At 38.3% G+C, this 24,318-nt stretch overlaps 1 protein-coding gene across 1 annotated transcript in view; it reads left to right on the top strand.

The window, feature by feature from the left end:
- Window positions 1-9,323: 9,323 nt before the first annotated feature.
- Window positions 9,324-24,318, top strand: part of MRPL48 (mitochondrial ribosomal protein L48) — a 65,030-nt gene continuing 50,035 nt past the window's right edge. The window contains exon 1 of the mRNA XM_065945985.1: window positions 9,324-9,426. Within this exon, the coding sequence (XP_065802057.1) occupies window positions 9,324-9,426 (103 nt within the window). The remainder of the gene's footprint in view (window positions 9,427-24,318) is intronic.

Genomic DNA, 24,318 nt, shown 5'->3' with positions numbered 1-24,318 from the left:
TCCATCACCAACTCCTGGAGTTTACTCAAACTCATGTCCATCGAGCTGTTGATGCCATCCAACCTTCTCATCCTCTGTTGTCCCCTTCTCCCACCTTCAATCCTTCCCAGCATCAGGGTCTTTTCAAATGAGTCGATTCTTCGCATCAGGTGGCCAAAGTATTGGAGTTTCAGCTTCAGCATCAGTCCTTCCAATGTATATTCACGACTGATTTCCTTTAGGATGGACTGGTTGGATTTCCTTGCAGTCCAAGGGACTCTCAAGATTCTCCAACACCACAGTTCAAAAGCATCAGTTCTTCTGCGCTCAGCTTTCCTTATAGTCCAACTCTCACATCCAAACATGACTACTGGAAAAACCATAACTTTGGCTAGACGGACCTTTGTTGGCCAAGTAACGTCTCTGCTTTTTAATACGCTGTCTATGTTGGTCATAGCTTTTCTTCCAAGGAGCAAGTGTATTTTAATTTCATGGCTGCAGTCACCATCTACAGTGAGTTTGGAGCCCCCAAAAATAAAGTCTCTCACTCTTTCCACTGTTTCCCCATCTACTTGCAATGATGGGACTGGATGCTGTGTTACCACTATTAAGATAATATGAATAAATCTAGGCCTTTATAATTATACTCCTACCACAGGCCCATTTCAGCATGACACTACAGTCCAAAGAAACAAAAAATATCACTCTCTCCACTCCACTGTGTTCTCCAGTAAAAAGTCTCATTACACCTACAATCAAAATCAATCTAAGGAATCTCAAAAACAAAGATTAGGGAGCCCCAAGCTGAAACTAGTGACTCAAAAATCTCTAAAGTTATGACCTAGAAAATCCGTTTTTAACATGTTTATTAAATGGATTTTTATGCACCCTAAGTTTGAGAATCAACATGCTATTCTATAATTTTTGTGTCCCAGTTTTCCAATTAGATCATAAGTTATTCAAGGTAGGGTTGTACCTTGTGTATATAATATACCTATAGGGTCTTAGAGTGTTTGGTGATCAGAAATACAGGTATTAAAAAAAAAGAAATACAGGTATTTTGGTGCATCAGAGTTAACATCATGAGTCACTGCCTTTCTGACAAGGGTGAAATCTCAGTCGCATTGTGGCATACTGGCAGAATTTGAATAGATGAAAAGGGAGGAGAAAAAAGTAAAAGTACTGAAATTTGTATAAATAATATTGTAATAACTGCAAAGAACCGGTGTCAATATTTATCTTTAAGTCTCCTGAATATAATTACCATTAGAATTCTCCCCTTAGGTTAGAAAATTCCAGCACTTAGTGGTAGAATCAGGCTGAAAATCCTCATTATTTTCATCAGTAAAAGCAAGAAGTTTCCATATCACTGATCCTAAAATACATCTTCCTAGCTTCACTTGACATGCAAATTATTGTTTTTGTTATCTAAATCTGAGACTATCAAGGTTAATATGCAAACAGTCTTGTCAGAGGAGGTTTGCAAGAACATCTACATTGCAGCTTGAGTCCAACACAGACAACAGAGTCAACGTGTGCTCTTTGTCCACAGTCCACGTAGTCTAACGAGGAAAAGAAAAGGCATAGGTTATTTACTATGTTATCCTTTTACTGAAATTATCGGTTAGGAATCTTTCAACTGGAAGAAATAGAAAACTCAACTCTAAATAGTTTAAACAGTGGGGCAATTCACATAAAGAAGTCCCAAGTTAGGGCAGCTTCAGTAATTTCTATCCAACAATGTTTGTAAAGACTACTTTCTTCTGTCTTTCTGTTCTGCTTTCCTCAGTATATTGACTCTGCCCCTAGATACTAGCTTACCAAATAATCACAACATGGCTGTGGTAGTTCTAGATAGTTTATAAAGTCCCAAGAAAGAAGATATTTCTGTGTATCTTCTTTTTTTTTCTGGCTCCATATGTGATTTGTGGGATCTTAGTTTCCCAACAAGGGATTGAACCTGGGCTCTGGGCAGTGAGAGCATGGAGTCCTAACCACTGGGCCGCCAGGGAATTCCCCAATGTATCTCTTTATAAGTGAGAAACTTTCCCCAGAATCTCTCCAGCAGACCTCATTACATCTCACTGGCCAAAATTTCTTTATATACCCATCCTAAATCTGTCCCCAGTGAGAGAAATAGGAATACTTTGATAAATACATTTGTATGGCTGTGTGGAGGGAGACGGGTTATTATAATAAAATTACAATTTTCTAATAAGGAAGAAAAGATGGAAAATACCATTTGACAGTCCACCACCAATGTGCACTACATTAACACACCATTTCAGTTTCAGGTATGTTCTGCCCTGACATACACATTTATTCATTCTACAAATACTATTACCTACTTTATACCAAGCACTGTGCTTTCTTACTGGAAAGACAAAGCAGAAAAAGATTTGGTCCCTGGTCTTGAGTTTATATCAATCGACTGGTGAGACATATATATAAAAGTGTTAACTTCAATGATATAATAGAGTTGCAGGTACATTAAAATTCTATTTAAGATACACAATCAGCTAAGAAGAGTATATTATGGTCTTACATATAGTCTTAAAGACTTCAGAGATCATACACATATTCCATATTTCATCCACCACTTTGAAACTTAACACACTATGGGTGAATCTTAATTTCCTTTCCCAAGAGGAACAGTATTTATCTGCTAATTTGATGAGTTTTCTGTTGCATTTTATTACAGACAGAGAAGAGCCACTGTTGATGATAAGCAATTTTACTACTATACTCTACCAGACTGGAGCTCATGGCACAAGTCTGAGCTGGAAATAGAAATTTTGAAGACAAGTTTATAGATGGCAGTTGTGGCCATAAAGATGAATGCAATCATTTGAGTAAAGAGTAAACTGAAAGGTGAGAACAGAACTGGATGGAATAGCAATATTTGAAGTCAGGCAGAGAAAATAATCTGTGAACTAGCAAAAAGTTAGGAGGGAAACCAGGAGAAAGCGATGGCCAAAAAGAAGGGAAGAGAAAGTTTCAACAGGAAAGGTGTGGTCAGTAGGGCCAAATGTATTCAGAGCAGTTAAGTAACTTGTGGACTGAAAATCATTCATTGAATCTGTTCTCAAAAGGTAAGTAACTGCAAATGGGCACAAGGCTCTTTTCTAAGCACTAGAAATGTTCTAAAATTTTATTGTGATAATTGTACAATACTGTAAATTTACTAAAAATCACTGGATTATAATTAAGTCACTTAAATGATTTTTATCATAGGTAAAATATATCTCAATAAAGTTTTCTTTTCTTTAAAGGGTCACTGGCTTGAGTTAGAAGTTTCAGTGGAGAGAGGAGGACAAAAGCCATATTTGGGTTTAGGAGGAAATGGGAGATTAAGAAATGGAGGCAACAACAACAACAAAAAGAATAAAAAGAAGAAATGGAGGCAGATGGAGGCTCTTTCATCTAAGGAATTTGGTTCAGAAGAGAAGGAAAGAAAAAAAAGGTAGCAAATAAAGAGGTGAGACATACAAGGTCAAGGAAGGGAAGAAGATAGTGAGTTTAGTTTTACACATATTGCATTTGAAGTAAGAATTCAAATAGCTAGAGGTAGATAATTATTAGTTTTTGTTTAGAAGTAGGAATTGTAGTACAAGGTTCCACAATCGGTGGACATAGGATTGAAGCTGGAAAGGGAGCAACCACATAAAATTCCTCTCTTTGATCTTCAGGCAAACTCCCTTTCCCATAATTACTGAGCTCAGAGAATATCTGTACGATTTAATCATCTCTTTCAGTTTTTAGGCATATAAACATCAATTGATTCTTTAGTATACTATATAGTAAAGAAAATCTCTCCAACCTCCCCATTCCAGTTCTTCACTATCAGGAAGTTTTTACTTGTATTGAACTCAGCTCTCTCTTTTCAAAATTAAGTGCTTTCAAACTCTTCATTTAAGAAAAATGTTGCATGCTATTGTTTTCTGTTACTAGTGTTTAAAAGACTGCCAAATAGCCTACAAAAATATTGGATCACATTTCTCTCTGTAGCCTTGATTTCTTCATCAGGATTAAATTAAATAATATCTGTAAAGCATTTAGTATACCAGCACAGAGAAAGAACTCAATAAATAGTTACCATTTGGAGGGAAAGATAAAAAAATGTTTATGTAGAAATGTTGCTTTCTTCCCCATGGGATAACATCCCTTTTGTATTGATAGAAAAGTTAATATTAGTATGAGCTACTAACCCATTTTACTTATAAACTCATCAATTGGACAGTGAAATTATTCATATTGCAAAACAATTCATCCATTGCAAAGGGGTCACAGACTTCCTTTTAGTACCATCTTCTTGTTTGTTTATTTATTTTTATTTTATTTAATTTTTTGCCACATGGAGTGTGGAATCTTAGTTCCCCAATAAGGGATAGAACCCATGTCCTTGCAGTGGAAGCATGGAGTCTTAACCACTGCACTGCCAGAGAAGTCCCTTTAAGTGTTTGTTTATTTATTTATTTATTTATTTATTTTTTAGGGGTAAAGTGGGTGGGAGCTTTTTTTTTTTTTAATTTTTATTTTTTTTATTTTTCAGTGGGTAAGTGTTTGTTTAGAGATCATTAAATTCCATTAAGTTCTTAACAGAAGGCAAACCAAAAGCTCAAGTATAACAAACCACTATTGATTAAATATCCATCACAAATGAAGATAAAGCAAGTTTGAAGTTATAATGAAAAAAAGAGTATCTAAGTATATAGCTTTCTAATTTTTCATTTTACTGTAGAGAGAATTAAAATATTGGACAGCCCTGTTCAATACCAGTATTTATGGTTTGGTAGCAACAATCAGGGAAAAACCATGCTAATTTCAAGATAGAACTTCACTATAGAGGAAGAACTCTTGTTTTTACAAACACCTGAGAAGTACCAATATTCAACATTCAAAGAAACAAACTACAGAGACATTGACAGTCAGTTCTACATATTAATTTTACTATACATGTAATTTTCATTTGCTTATATATAATTTCAGTGTCTGCCTGGGGTCTTCCAATATTATAAAATCTTTGAGGGCACACATTTTACCTTCAGTTTGACCGACAAAGCCTAGCCCAACATTTCACTATAGTGGTGTTCAATAAAACATATTAAGTTGAAATAATAAATGCAAAATATTGGTATATTAATTGAACTGTGTTGCCAGATAAAACACTTGATACCAGATTAAATTAGAATTTAAAATTCTATATTCAAATTTAACTGGGCATCCTTACTTTTGTTTGCTAAATCTTGCAGCTCTATGAGTAACCTTCAGTAAGAAATCAGATCTTGCACTCCCACAGATTGGCTAAAGGTTTCTTTCTGCCTTAATCTGAAAGCTTTAGAACCAAGCAGTCTCACATGTTCAACAGAGAGACTAAAATAGAAAACATGTACTATAATGGTCAGATTTTATAGAAGCTAGATTAAAATACTCACTATAACCCTTATTTGCAGAAAAACTTGGAAGGAGATAATTATTATGTCTTTTTATATTCCTGAGAAGACATATGCTCTGCAGGTACAAAAATCATATTTAGACACACTTTTCTTTCAGATCTGTTTATTTTTAAAGGCAGTTCTGATAGAAGATGGGCTGAGGGGTGGGAAGGTTTATGGAAAGGTTTGAAAGAGACAGTATTATCATTGGCAATTTTTTCACTTTTTAAATTAATTGCTTAGTGAATGCAACATTTATTTTGGACAATTAAAAAAATTTTTTAAGTAAAAAATTCCTTTTTTTTTTTTTTTAAAGCACAACATAATATGGACAGCTTTGGTGTGGTCATGTTTTTCAAGTATTACCTCAAGGATCAAGGAGACTGGGTCTATACAGTGAAGAAGCTTGACCCTATGGGACAACAGACTTGCTCAGTCCATTTTGGTCTGTTAACCTCAGACCACAAATACTCTTGACACCCAACTACCATCAAGGAATGCTTCAAGGTACTCATGACTCATTAACCATCCCCCCATCCTCTGAGGATCTCTTAAAATTTCATGTCCCTTCTGCTATTTGCTAGCTCTCAAGAGACTTTCTGAAACCAAGGTCTTCAATCCGTGAGCCCTGTAGCCTTTCTATAACTCTTGTTGTTCAGAATCTGGTCTCATTATTGCCTTTGATCATGCTTGTTGTAAGACAAGGTAGCATCCCCATACTTTGAATCACTGCCAGAGTATTAAAATGATTTGAAGAAAAAAGAACATAATATGACCCTACCAACCTTACCACCTTCTTCAATTAGGACAGGGTCTAAGATCCCTCCTATTCCTGCGATTTCTAATTGATCTCTATTCCAAACTTTATAGTCTCAAGGGAAAATAATAATGCTATTAAGATGTCCAGAAATGAACATGATGAGGAAGCACTGGCACTACAGATACATCACATTTCTTCTTGACTTGTATACATGCTAGAAGGAGTAGCCTTGTTCAAGTCCTAATAGAGAGCACCATATACATTTCAGAGAAAGAGAAATTCATAATACTTACAAATTAATGAACAAAATAGGAATAAAGACCCTAACAGACCTAAAGTTCTCTATAGGTATTTGTTGAATAAAATGACTTTAAACTTCAGACATATGTGCTCAATTTTTAAGGCAATTTTGCAAGGCATTTCTATTCATGTACACTGGTAAAAAAATTAAGTGAAATTGACATTTTGGCTCTTGGCCTCAACAGGGAGTCCCCTCAAGTAACTCAGACAGTAAAGATTTAGATTTCTAAATTCCAGCTACACAAGGTCATGAATTAAAGGGTCATTCTATAAATTTTATGTCCTGAAGTAAGCCAGGTTCTTGCTTGTTTCTTTCTCAAAGAGATCAATTTTTATTTGTTTGCTTAATACCAACTCCAAAAAATGAGTCAACCAGAGTTGTCTATTGTCACAATAATTTGAACTATATATGCAATCTTCTCTGGTTATTCTGAAGGTTCTATTCTATTATACTGTTTTATTATTGAAGGTAAAATTCCCCTCAATAATTTTTAAGCATTTTGAAAAACTGATGGTTTTGAATGGAACTCTTGATTTTAGTCCCAACTGTCATTAATTGATGACAACACTGAGCCCTCAGGCTTTTCCCCATGTAGTCTTCAATTTCTTCATATCTAAAATGAGATGGGCCATATGACCTTAGATTTGGCAATGATTTCTTAAGCATGATACCAAAGCACAGGCAACAACAACAAAATAGATAAATTGGACTTTACCAAAATTAAAAACTTTTGTGTACCAACAAATATATCAAGAGAGGGAAAAGACAATTCACAGAATGGGAGAAAATATTTGCTAATCCTATAGCTGATAAGGAGTAATATTCAGAATATATAAAGAACTCCAACAACTCAACAGTTCAAAAATAATGGGCAAAGGACTTGAATAGAAATTTGTCCAGAGAAGATACACAAATGACCAGTAAGTATATGAAAAGATGCTCAATATCATTTGTCATTAGGGAAATGCAAACCAAAATTACAGTGAACTACCATTTCACACCTACAAGATGGCTATAAAAAGTAAAAACAAAAACTGGAAAATAACAAATGATGGTGAGGATGTGGAGAAATCGGAATCCTTATCCATTGTTGATGGGAATGTAAAATGGTACAGTTGCTGTGGAAAACAGCAAGACAGCTCCTCAAAAGGTTAAAACATAGAATTACCATACAAACCAGCAATCACACACCTAAGTATATACTCAAAATAATTGAAAGCGTGGAATCAAACAAAATATGCATATGGGAGTGCTCATAGCAACATTATTCACAATAGCCAACAGGTAGAAACAACTCAAGTGTCCATTAGCTAGCTAATAAATGGATAAACAAATGGAGGTATAACCAATGGAGGGCTCCCCTGGCCACTCAATGGTAAAGAATCTGCCTGCCAATGCAGGAGACATGGGTTCAGTCTCTGGGGCAGGAAGATCCCCTGGAGAAGGAAACGGCAACCTATGCCAGTATTCTTGCCTGGGAAATCCCATGGACAGAGAAGCCTGGTGGGTACAGTCCATGGGTTTGCAAGAGTGGAACACAACTTAATGACTCAATAGCAACAACAAATAACCAATGTAAGGTTATTATTCCATTGTATGGAATGAAGTACTCATACATGCTACACTATGGATGAAAATATGCTGAGGAAATAAGTCAGACCTGAAAGGACAAACATTGCATGATTCCACTTATGTGAAATATCTAGTACAGGCAAATTCAAAGAGATTATCAGGGACTAGTTCAGTTGGGGTTGAGAGAGTAGGGAGTTATTGCCTAATGGGTAGTTTCTGCTTGAGGTGATAAAAAGTTTTTAGAAACAGATAATGGTGATAGTTGCACTATACTGTGAATGTAATTAATACTATTTAAAAATGGTTAAAAGGAATTTGCAACACCATGGCTGGAGCTGGAGGGTATTATGTTACGTGAATAAATCAAAGACAAATCCTGTGTGTTCTCACAAGTGGAATCTAAAAAATAAACAAATGCATATAAAAAATAAATACAAATTTAAATGTACAGAGAACAAACTAGTGGTTACCACGATGAAGCAGGGTGGGGAATGGGCAAGATAGCTTAAAGGGATTAAGATGCATGAAGTAGTAGGTATAAAATAAATGATACAAATATGTAATGTACAGCTGATGTAACTTTAAATGGAGTAAAAGCTATAAAAATATAGAATTAGTATGTTACAAACCTGAAACCAATGTAACACTGTAAATCAATTATACTAAAATTAGAAAATAAAAATGAAAAAAGTTAAAATGGAAGTGTTTGTTACACACATTTCAACACACACACACCACAAACAAAAGAACCGGGCCTAGGATCTGATGATCTGGAGTAGGGTGGCTCTAAATTCCCAAACAGTTCACATTTATGACTGCTATGTCAATGCTAATTATTAACAGTATCCCCTTAGGCTTTCAAAGCTGTCGCAGTTTAAACAATAAACTCTACGGTCACCCTGTCTCTAATGATCTAAGGTTCTGAGACCCTAACCACCGGGCATTAGGACCTTGGAAAGGTTTTGCGATGACATCACCTCTGTAAAACTAAAAGTCCCATCGGACTCCCGGGAACTGGAGGCAGGGCAGGAGACCTCTGCACGTTACACGAACGCCCCACTACCAACTGGGCAAACTGCCCTTTCCTCTCGGTTCTGATAACCCGAGACGATAGAGAAACACAGGGAGGGGTAAAAGCCAAAGAGCGAACCACACCCGCTTCCACGTCCCGCCACACTCAGTATGGCTACTCCTGTCGGAAGTGGGGGAGGGACGCACCACCTTTAGCAGACCCAGGGGGGCGGGCTCTAGAAGGCAAATAAGTTTCAGTGGACCAATGGGGAGAAGCAAAGGGCGGGAGCTCGCCAAGGGCGTGGGCCAGAAGACCTTCCGGGACCACTTGGGCGGGGCCAGCCTAGCTGGCGTTTTGGGGCTGCCACGTAATTCCCAAGTTTTGCCGCTGGATTTTGCCCGGTAGGGTGCCACCGTCAGCGCTTCCGGTTGGACTCAAACTTAGCTGATCAGTCCCCACCCTATCCAGAGTTTGTCCCTCCCCTTCAAAGCCAGCCCCTGTCCTTGCCTCGCTGGCCCCTCCTTCGCCTTTGAGGTGACTCATCCCTGTATCCCAACAATAAATTGGCGGCGCCTTAAAAGGTTTTATTTCCGATTGTGAGAACATATACATAATTTCGAAAACTGGGAACTTGGGAAAAGAATAATGAATAGAAAAATCCACCGACCAGAAATAATCATGGTTGATTTTTGTCGTTCTTTTATTTTCTTCTGTGTACCCAATTGGAGCAATGCAGTATAAAGTTACGTAAAAATAAAATAAAATAATAATAAAATAAAATAAAGGTGTGTATCGTTTGTTACAAAGTAAATATTTCTTTTTTTATTTTAATTGAATACATAGTATAAAGTACTCCGTGGATGAATGTGCCATAATTTTTGTATTCCACCAATAGGCTTTTAAATGTTTATTTACTTGGCTGCCTTAGGTTTTAGTTGTGGCCTAGTTGCCAGGTTGAATGGCAAGGAAGGCAGATTCTAACCTTGTCCTAACCTGCTTCCCTTGGATTGGAAAGCAGATGCTTAACCACTGGACCACAATAAACACCTGAGACTTTAAGTGAAAAGCAGATCGGAGGTGGGGCAGGTAGAGAAGGAGAGACAGCTAAGAACTGGCTAGTTCACAAATTGATTTTCCTTTGGAGAGTTCTTCCATAAGAATTACAAAATTGTAGAGCCTTCAGAGTCTTAGGATTCTAGAGTGTCACAATCTGGAGAGACTCAGAATCATAGTATCTTGGGGTAGTAAGAATCTCTGAAGAAACAAATCCAAACTTTCACCAAATGGTGAATATCTAACAATCAGAGTCTTCTCAAAAGTTGGGTCCTTCACATTTAAAATGTCACCTCTGGATTTCCTTGGTGGGTCGGTGGTTAGGACTCAGAGCTTCCTCTGAAGGGGCCTCTGGTTGGATCCCTGGTCTGGAATGTTGTGCATGCCTTTGGATGCAGCCAAAATAGCGCCGCCGCCCCTCTCCCCCCCCCCAAAAAATGATACCTTTTACTAGATATACTCAGTATTTCTCCTGTGTTAAAACGGCTCTAACAACTCTTCACAGCCTGGTCAAGAAATGTCAGGTGGTGTAGCCCCAACTTCTTCCTACCTATAAGTTTTTCTAGGTATCTGTCTCACACTGCAGTCTCTAATTAGCAAGATAGGAAGGTGGAGTTTTTCATGATTTTATTCACTTATTTACTTGATAGGAGAGAAATAAGTTTTGATCTCTTTTGTTCCCTTCCATGGGACCTTCCATAGGAGTAGAGAGACTGACTGCTTAGGGATCCTGTAATAAAGATAAACTGGCCTGAATGTGAGTCTCCAAGTAACAATTATCAAATGATAAATTGATGGATGGTGGCATGGTGGTTAAAAATCCACCTACCAATGCAGGAAACGAAAGAGACCCAGATTGGGAATTCCAAGTTGGGAATTCCCTGGGTTGGGAATATCCTCTGGAGTAAGAAGTGGCAACCTACTCCAGTATTCTTGCCTAGAAAAATCCCATGGACAGGGAAGCCTGGTGGGCTATAGTTCAATGGGTCATCGTAAAGAGTCAGAACAGCTGAACGACTAAGCACACACATAATGCTGAGTAGTAGAGATTGGATGAAAAGATTATTGGGCTGGGAGATTAAAACCTGAGTCCACTTTCTAGCTGTGTAATATTGAGCAAGTCACTTCAATTCTCTGAATCTTATTTTAAAAAAATATTTGTTTAATTGGCTGTACCAGATCTTAGTTGTGGCATGCAGAATCTTTGATCTACGTTGAGGCATGCAGGATCTAGTTCCCTGAACAAGGACTGAACCTGGGCCCCCTGCATTGGGAGCAGGGAATTTCCTCATCTTGTGGTGAAGATGTAAGTCTTCCTTATAGATTATGTATAAGGAAGATTGTATATAGAATAATTGAGAGAATGTTTTATTAATAGAAAAAAGAAGGCACTGTATTGGTGTTATTATTAGATGGCATAAACACTTTTTAAAAGAAAGTTTTGAAACTTTTAAAGAATCATAATCCAGAAAAATTGGAGGAGGAGATGTGGCAAAGGTAAGGTGTCATAGTAACTCCGCTAGGCCTACATGGCTGTGCATGCAGGCGAGTCCTTCCTGAGGTCAGTGTCCACTTCCCATGTCATGACAGCATTATCAGCAAGGGGTGACTTCTGTTTTACTTTGAAGAATTTGCTTCCTTGACTTGGAAGGGACAGAGTTACTTCAAGTGATTTAGGGTAGAGATCTGTTGAGCATTTCATGGTAAGGATTCATGTGCTGGAGAACCCTGAAATGCTGAGCAGCTCAGTTTCAGGGAGAGTTGGAATGCATGAAGAAAGAGTGGTTCTGGATTCAAGAAGCGGCTAGGGACCACAATAGAGTTGGAAAGTATGGCTTCCTCTTAGCCCAACTTGAAGAATAATCTGTCCATTTGGGTTTAGTTTCCTGGTCTTTGAAATGGAAAAAACAACAAATTGCCTATGTATGGCAGAATAATGGAATCCAAGACCTTTAGAGACCAAAGGGCCTTAGGAATTGTATGTAAATGAGGGAGACCTGGGTTCAATCCCTGAGTTGGGAAGATCCCTTGGAGAAGGGAAAGGCTACTCACTCCAGTATTCTGTCCTGGAGAATTCCATGGACTGTGTAGTTCATGGGGTTGCAAAGAATTGGACAGGACTGAGCGACTTTCACTTCGCTACATAATAGATTAAAAGAGAGCTGTTCTAGTTGAAGAAGAAGGCAGGAGTTTTGGACAGTAGCCACTTGGTCTTTCCCTTGATCTTACAGCTCCTAGTGTATCACCCTTATTGTATAGTTTTGAATATTGAGGTCTAGAGAACAGTGTCTTTCTCTGGGTCATGTAATGGTAGTGTTGGGGCTTGAAACCAGATTTCTTGAAGCTCAGTGTGGTTTTCTTTCCTTTCCTATAAGCTGCTTCCTTAAACATGATAAGAATATGTATAAAAGGCTGAACTTGGCAGAAATAAGAGTATTAAGACTCCAAAGGATAAATAGGTAGTCAGCAATTCACAAAACTATGCAATTTATAAACTACCAAATTTGTGAGGATTTTTGATATGAAACTTTTTACTTAACGAGCTTTGAAAAATCTTTCAAATATATTAATATTCAGTGCTTCACGAAATGTGGTAAAAAGAGGAAATACAAAAAGATAAAGTGATAGCAATTTAACAAAATATATACCAAAAACTTCAAAATGAATCTATCTAGAAATAATTCTGCTTCTCATGATAACTATCATAAGGAAGTAACTTTTTTAACGTAAGAAGAAAATCTATATATTTATTTGGCTATGCGGGGTCTTAGTTGTAGCACATCAGATCTTTGATTTTCTTAGCAGCATGCGGAATTTTTTTTACTGTGGCATGTGAACTCTTGGTTGAGGCATGTGGGATCTAGTTCCCTGACCAGGGATCCAACCTAGGCCCCTTGAGTTGAGAGCTCAGAGTCTTAGCCATTGGAACACCAGGGGAAGTCTCAAGGAAGTAATTTTAACATGAAAATTTAGTACGATCTGTAATATTAAAAGTAGACAATTTAGGATCCAATGATATATCTTCATAATAGAATATTATGCATCTACAATATGATATTTGCAATGAGTTTTTTAATAAACTAGGGTATAGTTTATGTTATACTGGAAATAAAACTACCTCTAAAACTGGATGCAAAAAAAAAAATTAAAAAATAATAAATAAAACTGGATGCAGACTACGTCAAAATTATTTTCAAAATACATGGATAAAAAAGAAATATAATGAAATGTTAACATACTGGCTGTCTTTGGCTAGTTTATTTGCTTTCAGTTTTCTATCCAAATATTTTGCACTAAGTACGCCCTCCCCACTCTTTTAAGAAAAGCTCTCAGGGACCCAAATAAAAAACCCACTGAAATGTTGTGAAGTAATTGCCTCCAACTAATAAAATAAAATTGAAAAAAAAAAAAGATTCAAAAAAAAAAAAAGAGTAGCATATCATTAGAACTATTTATGTTTCGATTAGGCTTCTCTGGTAGCTCAGATGGTAAAGAATCCGCCTGCAGTGCAGAAGATCTGGGTTTGATCCCTACATTGGAAAGATCCCTTGGAGGAGGGCATAGCAACGCCATTCCAGTATTCTTGCCTGGAGAATTCCCCACGGACAAAGAGCCTGGCAGGCTACAGTCCACAGGCTTGTAAAGAGTCGGACATGACTAAGTGACTAAGCACACACACAGGTTTTGATTGGAAAACCTGGGGCCAGAGATGTTAGTATTCTTCTGCAGGCCCGGTGTTTGTCCACAGATATTTTCTGGTGCCTTCAGTATGCACATGCAATAAAGATGCTGAGAGAAACACAATGCTGAATCAGACAGGGATTCTAAAATCAAAGAGCATTTTCTAGTGGTCAAACACATCTGTAAACAGCTATAATAAAAATGGTGAAGTCCAAAAGGGAAGTATAGGAAAAGAGGTAGATCAGAATTTCAGTGTAATAGATCCAATGAGTATGTAAATAGGAGTGGTTGGAATGGCAAATTGGCAATAGATATGAGAGTTATGAATTCCAAGGAAAAGAGTGTGTTGTTAAACTGGAGGGCTGTAAGTGGTGATTGAAGTTTGGGTTTTTTTTTTTTTTTTTTCTTTTTCTTTTTTTTTCCCCCTGGCTGTGTTGCAAGGCATGCAGAATCTTTAATTCCCCAACCAGACTCTTTAGTGCCCCCTGAGTGGAAGCGTGGCACTGGACTGCCAGGGAATTCCCCTAATGTTGTTTTTAAAATTATGATCTCCATGACATGTACTTCAGGAACGCAGCTTTTGGAAATAAACCAGGATGGGGATGAGACTGAAGGCTGTAAGAAGCCAGCACAATAGTTCAGATGAGAGACAGTAAAAGTGGATCTTGGAAGGTAGATGTGGAGGTAAAGAGGAGGAGGCATTCAAATGAAGTCAGGAACAGGATAATTGGAGATTAAGGTTAGAAGCTCCTATCTCAGTAGCTCAAGGAAGTATTATTTTCTGAGGAATTTATTTAAAAATGAGACTTCACATCATGATTTTATAAAATCTGCACTTGTGTCTCTGATCCCAAGTTGCTGGGGAGGAAAATTACATTTGAAACTGTGAGCAGTTTGCTAGAGTGAAATTACAGTTTTTCTATTTTTCAGTACACATGTCATATATGGGGCTTGGGCAGCAGCAGTACAAAGAATTCTTCCTACTCCATAAGAAGAGTTTTTCAATATTTAAAGTTTTTAACATGACGAATGTGCTTCTTGCTTGTAAATATTAAATATCATTATAGTATTTAATATAGAAAATTGCTACTTCACTACCAATCTTTTGTTTACTTGTGACCATGGAATGATAGAAAATTAAGGGTGTATTAGCAATTGTCTGTATTAATCACCTATATGTACAATTTCAGTGAACAAAGTGCAGATTTTGTAGTTTTTTTCTTTCAACTTATGTTATTTTTTGTTTCAATTCTGTTTATTCAAATGTAATTTTATGTCTGTTTAAGATATTTGAAAGTGAAAAAAAAGAATTTTCTTATACCGAGTAATGGTGTGAACTAAAGAAGTGGTTTTGTGCAGGCTGACCTGAAAGGGATGGGAGGAGGTGGGAAAAGATGGCCTCTCAGGTATCCAGAGGAGTTGTGTGCGGCAGGAACTCTCCCAGTATCCCTGGGCTGGAGACTGGGTTGGACCAACCTGAATACAGAATCCAGACTTCAAGAGAGATTCTCAACTGAGTTGCACATCTAGCTGCTGGGTGAGAGGTTCTTTACACCCTCTCTCTCCCTTTTTGTAGGCTTCTAAGATCCTACTAACCACCTGAACTTTCCTCTTGCAGCCTATTTCATCATCCTTTCTCCCTCTCTTCAGGATTAGGTAATTCCCATTCACTTGGCCCAGCACAAGCAGAAAACTCCTGGTAAAGTATAGGCGGGAGAGATAGCACCATTTTTTCTGGGTTTTTTTAGGTAGCCAGTTTTCTTCCACTTCCGGCCTTTGATTTTATTTTTTTCCCCTTTCAAGTATGATTTTCTTTGTACCAAAATCACACCAAACATAGAAGCAGAAGAGTCCTACTGAAGCTGAAATAGTTTTTCAGCTGAAATAGTTGGAGGTAGCTTAATGCATATCTTTTCACGTAAGTCAAAAATTAGAGCTGTTTGACACTTTTGGGAAACTTTTTATAATGGGTCCACAGAATTATTACTTTAAAGGAAGTTTAGCCTGAGATCAAACATCATCTTCTAAAGGGCCTCGTTTTATCCTCTCTTATTTCCTAAAGCTTTCTCTGATGTGGTTGTGCTGAGGGCTGGAAAAGTATTTTTAAAAGCTTCTAAAGACAGCTGGCCTGTAAAAATAAAGCCAGAAAGGCAAAAGTTTCTCCATGCTTTGTTTGTGTGTGTGTGTGTGTGTGTGTGTGTGTGTAAGATCTGGAGAAAAATCTAAATCCATAAGAACCATTGAGGAACCTTTAAATACTCATTCATTATTTCATCCAACATTTTAGGAGCTTCATTATGTTCTATCAACTGTGTCAAATGCTGGGGGTATAAATGAAAATAAAGAATATTCCTTTATGGATATGCTACACAGGACTTACAATATTAAGTTGACAAAGATTGGGAGACATCTGTCTTAAGGAGGAGGAGAAATTTACAAAGCTGAAGCAGAAGTTGGTCTTTCAGTGCATTTAGCCTCCATTCTTATTTGGGAAGACACTGATCCCATTATTAGTTCTTCGCTTAAGTTGCTTGTGGCCAAATTAATTTGTTATGTAAATGCCAAGTCACCAAGTGTTGGTTTGAGATTTGGGATTGGCAGCGAGAAGATCTCAGAGCTTCTAGTTTGCTTTTGCTCTTGTTGACCATAAAAGGGACTTTCAGAGCAAAAAAAAAATCTACTGTCATTATCCTGTTTTTGTCATGTGTTTTTGTTGCTGCTGTTCAGTTCCTTAGTCATGTTAGACTCTGTGTGACCCCATGAAGTGTAGCGTGCCAGGCTTCCTGTCCTTTACTATTTCCTGGAGTCTGCTCAACTTCATGTCCATCTCATCCTCTGCCACCCCCTTCTCCTTTTGCCTTCCATCTTTCCCATCACCAGGTTCTTTTCCAAACAGCTGACTCTTCAAATCAGGTGGCCAAAGTATTGGAGTTTCAGTTTCAGCATCAGTCCTTCCATTGAATATTCAGGGTTGATTTCCTTTAGGATTGACTGGTTTGATCTTGCTGTCCAAGAGACTCTCAAGACTCTTCTCCAGCCCCACAGTTTGAAAACATTGGCACTTGGCCTTCTTTCTGGTCCACCTCTCACATCTATAGATGATTACTGGAAAAACCGTAGCTTTGACTACGTGGACCTTTGTTGGCAAAGTGATGTCTCTGCTTTTAAATATGCTGTCTAGGTTTGTCATAGCTTTTCTTCCAAGGAGCAAGCATCTTTTAATTTTATGGCTGCAGTCACCATCTGGAGTGATTTTGGAGCCCCCAAAATAAAATCTGTGACTGCTTCCACTATTCCCCCCATCTATTTGCCATGAAGTGATGGGACTGGATGCAATGATCTTAGTTTTAAGCTAAAACTAATGTTTTGTTTGAATGTTGAGTTTTAAGCCAGCTTTCACGCTCCTCTTTCACTCTCATGAAGAGGCTCTTTAGTACCTCTTCACTTTCTGCCATTGGAGTGGTATCATCTCCATTTCTACGGTTATTGATACTTCTCCTGACAACCTTGTCATGTACAAACTGTTTAAGCTTAGACAAGCTACCTATCTTCTTCCCTTCAGTTTTGTCTTGTACAAAGTGAGAAAACATACTTATCATCCTATCTTTGATAAAACTACATAATGTTCACATAGATGGGTTCACATAGATGTACAAACCAATAAACAAAATAATATCTGTGTTAATCTTTGAGGTGGAAAAAATACTCCTTTAAAAATGCTTACAATATAGTGGGAAAGATATACAAGTGAATAAATAGTTACAATACACTTGTGTTGAGGGCATGAAAAATAGGCTAGACAAGTATAGTAGAGTAGAATTCATTTCATTCCTGTAAAACTAATGCAAGAAGCTAAATAGGAAAGGTTATATTCAACTTCTGTCTTGAAAGATGAGTAGATATTTTCCAGGAGGATGAGTAAAGAAAGGTCATTTTAGCAGAGGAAATTGCAGATACAAAGGCAGGTAGGTGTGAGAGAGTATATCGTGATTAAGTAATTGTAGGAATTTATTGACTGGGGAGTAATATTTGTGTTGAAAGGGGTGAGAAATGAGGCTAGATAGATAGGCAAGTTCTAGAGAGTGAAGGACTTGAAATGTTATACTCTTACACTCTGGAGTTTACACCTGATCTGGATCCAACAACACAAGAGAAGACTCTACACATGGACATCACCAGATGGTCAATACAAAATTCAGATTGATTATATTCTTTGCAGCCAAAGATGGAGAAGCTCTATACAGTAAGCACAAACAAGACTGGGAGCTGACTGTGGCTCAGATCATGAACTCGTTATTGCCAAATTCAGACATATATTGAAGAAAGTAGGGAAAACCACTAGACCATTCAGGTATGACCTAAATCAAAGCCGTTACGATTATACAGTGATAGTGACAAATAGATTCAAGAGATCAGATCTGATAGAGTCCCTGAAGAACTATGGATGGAGTTTCGTGACATTGTACAGGAGGCAGGGATCAAGACCATCCCCAAGGAAAAGAAATGCAAAAAGGCAAAATGCTTGTCTGAGGAGACCTTACAAATAGCTGAGAAAAGAAGAGAAGCTAAAGACAAAGGAGAAAAGGAAAGATAAACCCATTTAAAAGCAGAGTTCCAAAGAATAGCAAGGAGAGATAACAAATCCTTCTTCAGTGATCAATGCAAAGAAATAGAGGAAAAAAATAGAATGGGGAAGACTAGCGATCTCTTAAAAAAAAAAATTAGAGATACCAAGAGAACATTTCATGCAAAGATGGGCACAATAAAGGACAGAAAAGGTATGGACCTAACAAAAGCAGAAGATATTAAGAAGAGGTGGCAAAAATACACAGAAGAATTATACAAAAAATCTTCATGACCCAGATAACCACGATGGTGTGATAACTCATCTGGAGCCAGACATCCTGGAATGAGAAGTCAAGTGGGCCTTAGGAAGCATCACTACAAACAAAGCTAGTGGAGGTGATGGAATTCCAGTTGAACTATTTCAAATCCTAAAAGATGATGCTGGGAAAGTGCTGCACTCAATACGTCAGCAAATTTGGAAAACTCAGCAGTGCCACAGGACTGGAAAAGGTCAGTTTTCATTCCAATCCCAAAGAAAGGCAGTGCCAAAGAAGGTTCAAACTACCGCACAATTGCACTCATTTCATGCGCTAGCAAAGTAATGCTCAAAATTCTCCAAGCCAAGCTTCAACAGTATGTGAACTGTGAACCTCCAGATGTTCAAGCTGGATTTAGAAAAGGCAGAGGAACCAGAGATCAAATTGCTAACATCCGTTAGATCATCAAAAAAGCAAAAGAGTTCCAAAAAAAATCTACTTCTGCTTTACTGACTGTGCCAAAGACTTTAACTGTGTGGATCACAGCAAACTGTAGAAAATTCTTAAAGAGATGGGAATACCAGACCACCTGATCTGCTTCCTGAGAAATCTTTATGCAGGTCAAGAAGCAACAGTTAGAACTGGACATGGAAAAACAGACTGGTTCCAAATTCGGAAAGTAGTACGTCAAGGCTGTATATTGTCACCCTGCTTATTTAACTTATATGCGAGTACATCATGCAAAATGCTGGGCTGTATGAAGCACCAGGAGGAATCAAGATTGTCAGGAGAAATATCAATAACCTCAGATATGCAGATGACACCACCCTTATGGCAGAAAGCGAAGAACTAAAGAACTGCTTGATGAAAGTAAAAGTGGAGAGTGAAAAAGCTGGCTTAAAACTCAACATTCAGAAAACCAAGATCATGGCATCCAGTCCCATCACTTCATGTCAAATAGATGGGGAAACAACAGAAACAGTGAGAGATTTTTTTGGACTTCAAAATCACTGCAGATGGTGACTGCAGTCATGAAATTAAGACACTTGCTCCTTGGAAGAAAAGCTATGATCAACCTAGACAGCATATTAAAAAGCAGAGACATTACTTTGCCAACAAAGGTCCTTCTAGTGAAAGCTATGGTTTTTCCAGTAGTCATGTATGGATGTGAGAGTTGGACTATAAAGAAAACTGAGTGCTGAAGAATTGATGCTTTTGAACTGTGGTGTTGGAGTAGACTCTTGAGAGTCCCTTGGACTGTAAGGAGATCCAACCAGTCCATCCTAAAGGTAATCAGTCCTGTATATTCATTGGAAGGACTGATGCTGAAGTTGAAACTCCAATACTTTGGCCGTCTGATGCAAAGAACCAACTCATTTTAAAAGACCCTGATGCTGGGAAAGATTGAAGGTGGGAGGAGAAGGGGATGACAGAGGATGAGATGGTTGGATGGCATCACTGACTCAATGGACATGAGTTTGAGCAAGCTCCGGGAATTGGTGATGGACAGAGAAGCCTGGCGTGCTGCAGTCCATGTTGTCTCAGAGTTGGACAGGACTGAGTGACTGAACTGAATTGAGACCTGGTCCTATAGACTACTCCAGGGAGCTACTAGCCATATGTTGCTATTTACATTTTATTTAAAATTAAATTAAAATCCAATTCCTAGGTTGTACTAATCACATTTCAAGGGCTTAATTGCCACAAGTGGTTGGTAGATACCGTTTCGGACAGAGCAGATATAGTACATGAATATATTTGCAGGAAGTTCTGTTGGATAGCACTGCTATAGGCAGTGTGTGGGAAGTATAAAATGTCCTTGGGCGGAGGAGTGATATGGTCATATTTGTGTTTAAAAACATCACTCTGATGGCAACACTGAGTGGCTTCGAGGAGAGGGAAAGGGGGATTTGTCAAATCATTTTAAAAGGGAAGCAACCACAGGACTTCCCCAGCTGAGACTGCCCTTTTGGAAACCTGCAGTTGCAGTTCTATGGAGTAGAAGGAGTCCAGGTGATGAAATCAGCCAGCTCATCACTTATAGTGTGACTTCTGTTAACTAGGTAACTTCTTCATATCTCTGTTCCTCATCTATGTAATGGGTATAATGATGCCCAGATTCTCAGGGTTATTGGGAGAATCAAATAAACATACCTGAAGAGATCTGACCTTGTACAAACTAAGAACTTGAAGTGTTTCATTTCCTATTTGAAAGCTTGCTTCTGGGGTTCCCTGGGGTTCCAGTGGTTAAGAATCCACCTTGCAATGTAAGGAATGCTGGTTTTATTCCTGGTCAGGGAAGATCCCATGCCAGGGTCCAGCCCCAGCAGGATCCAGGGGAACCCTCAGGATGAACAGCATTGGCGAATGAGAGAGAGAGAAAGAAAAAAATAGAGAAAGAAAGAGACCAGATTGGAGTGTGCAGCAGAGTCTGGCAGTTGCTTTATTTTTCACCATAGCCTTTATACCTTAAGTTGGTACATTTCTAAGGGGGAGATAAGCATACAGACTTAGTTTAACATTCCATTAGCTTGTCTTTCAGGAAACCAGGTGTTCTCTGTATATTTTTTGTTTATGAGAGTCTTTTCCCATAGATTTTTTGTACATTATCTTCTGGCCTTGAGGTTAGCAGAAAACAGAAAAGTGGCAGTCTCATGGTACAGCAGTTTGCAACATTTTTCTATTTCTATTGAAATACAATCCTATTAACATAAAAGTCAGTCTTTTTGCAGAAATTCTCAGCTAAATTTATCTAAAAAGTTTAGCACACAAAGACTCTGCGGCTCTGGTGCGGGAGCCCCTGTTTAGCACTCCTGGTTAAAATTAGCAATTATCTTATTGTTTTTACACTAGGGCTAAACTCTTATTTTTCTAGATCTCCAACTATATTAACAATAGTTTCCACTGCACAACCTCAGCACATTAACATCAATCAAACGTTGATCTAATAACCACTTTTAAAACAATATTTTTTGTATTATCTAACAGGGCTTCCTCATCCCCCAAAGGGCTCTCTGCCTATTCGGGCCTTTTTTATGGTTAATCTCTATGTATAATATCTTTTGGCTTTCAGGCCTGTTGACAATTTATGGCTTGCACCTGGTGCAACTTTAAACAACTTCAGTAGCTGACCCTGTCTTATTTGTGGTTAATCTATTTTCTTTCTATTAGGTGTCATCTCCATGGGAACTAGATAGGATTACATTTTTACAGAACAGAAATGCAAAGGATTGCAAAAACAGCAGATATGACACAAAATAGGCTCTTAGTCCAAAAGTTAATTACCTGCAAGAAGTCACCAGCTAATCTCTATCTAAACTATTTTCTGTTAGGCACATTTCTGGCTATAATATTTGTGGAGCTTTTCTCACCCTGCGGAGGGACCTGTGCTTAATAGTTTCTTTTGTTAGCGTACTGTGCTTAGGATGTTTAGAACAATCATGAGCATTTTTTGCAATGAGAGCACACATTTATCAAACAAGCCAGAATGCCAGCAAAAGGGTTTGAATTGAAGCATTTCCTTCATCCCTGGCCCCTTCATAGGGTACCAGCATCCAGGAGATTTATTAATTAGGGTTTTAAGTTGGTCTTTATTCAATGAAAGAGGAGCAGGAGAACTCTCGGCAGGCAACACAACAATCTGCAGCAGGGCGAACAAGAACAACAGCAGAAAAGGGGGGAGGATACAGGGTGGGGTAGAGGCCGAGGCCAACCTGGAGGGTCCCTTATATCCTGGACGGCCTTGCCTGTCAGGTTTTTTTCCTCATGACCTCGTCATCGTCATGGATGGGGTCCCGGACGGCCTTGCCTGCCCGGTATTTTCTTCGTGACCTCGTCATGGGCAGGATCTCCCATAATGGCTCCCAGCAATCCCACAGGCTGCTGAGCAGCAACCTACAATAGCCCTTTGTAAGTCCTTAGAATTTCAGCTTAGGAAGGACTGATGAAGGATAGGATAGGTACTGATAGGATAAGGTACCTTGGCAGGGTTTCTGACAACAAAGCAAACTCTGACTTAATTGAAGACCCATTCATGTTTACCAGTTTTTACATCTTTTCCTTGCTAAGAACAAAAATAATAACAACAAAACAGAAGCAAAGTAATAATAACAGCAACAATAAAAATGGCTGCATATTGGTTATTTCACTTGATGTTGACTTTGTGACCATGCACTCCCTTCATATACAGAGTTTATGTGTGTATCTCTGTAAGTGGAATTCCTCATTGCTTTATAATTGTCTGTTTACAACTTGGCCTCCTTACTAATCTCTATGTTGTTGTTGAGTTGCTAAGTCTTGTCCGACACATTTGCGACCTCACAGACTATAGCCTGCCAGGCTTCTCTGTCCATAGAATTTTCAAGGCAAGAATACTGGAGTGGGTTGCCATTTCCTTCTCCAAAGGATCTTCCTGACCCAAGGACTGAAGTTGCCTTTCCTACTTTGGCAGGTGGGTTCTTTACCACTGAGTCACCAGGGACGCTCACTAATGTCTACAAGCCACTTAAAAATTATAAAATATAATTTAATATATGTATACCTAGTGAATTGATTACTACAGTCAAGCTAGTTAATATACCACCTCCTCACATAGCTTCTTTTGTGATGAGAGCATCTGAAACACTCTTAGCACATTTCCAATATTCAATACAGTGTTAACAACTATAGTCATCATGTTGTACATTAGATCTCTAGATTTATTCATCCTACATAACTGGAAATTTTTACCCTTTGACTAACATCTCCTCATCTCTCCTCTTCATCCCCACTACCCCAACACCTGGTAACCACCATTCTATACTCTGTTTCTATGAATTTGATCGTTCTACATTCCACATAATTGAGATCATGGAGTATTTATCTTTCTGTGCCTGGCTTATTTCATTCAGCATAATGTCCTTCAGTTTCATCCATATCATAAATGACAGGATTTCCTCCTTTTTAAATGCTGTTGTAATATTCCATTATACATATACTGTTTTTACTGTTTTCTATAATGGCCATAGCAATTTACATTGCCACCAACAATGTGCAAGGGTTCCCTTTTCTCAACATCCTCACCAAGGCTTATTTTTTATTTCTTTGATAATAGCCATTCACTCAGGTGTGAGGTATCTCATTGTGGTTATAATTTGCATTTTGCTGATGATTAGTGATGTTGAGCCTTTTTTCATATACCTATTGACCATTTGTACGTCTTCTGAGAAATGTCTCTTCAGATCCTTTGTCAAATTTCAAGCCAGGTGTCTTGCTATCAAGTTGAGTTCCTTATATATATGTATGTTTTAGATATTAACTCCTTATCAGATGTATTATTTGGAAACATTTCCTCCCATTCTGTTGGTTGTCTCTTCACTCTGTTGTTTCATTTGCTGCACAGAAAACTTACAGTTTGATGCATTCCTCTGTCAGCCACTTAAGGACTGAAGCTGCCTCTCCTACTTTGGCAGGTGGGTTCTTTACCGCTGAGCCACCAGGGAAGCTCACGAATCTCTACATGAGTAGGATACTCAGTTGCATCCCACTCTTTGTGACCTTGTGGACTGTAGTCTGCCAGGCTCCTCTGTCCATGGAATTTTCCAGGCAAGAATACTGGAGTGGGTTGCCATTTCCTACTCTAGAGCATCTTCCCCACCCAGGTATCAACCCGCATCTCTTGCACCTCCTGCAAGGGCAGGCAGATTCTTTACCACTGCGCCTTC

Source organism: Muntiacus reevesi, chromosome 9 (genome assembly GCF_963930625.1).
Source record: "Muntiacus reevesi chromosome 9, mMunRee1.1, whole genome shotgun sequence".
In the NCBI taxonomy this organism is placed as follows: domain Eukaryota; kingdom Metazoa; phylum Chordata; class Mammalia; order Artiodactyla; family Cervidae; genus Muntiacus; species Muntiacus reevesi.
The sequence above is the reverse complement of the archived record's forward strand: the minus strand, read 5'-3'. Positions and strand labels throughout refer to the sequence as shown.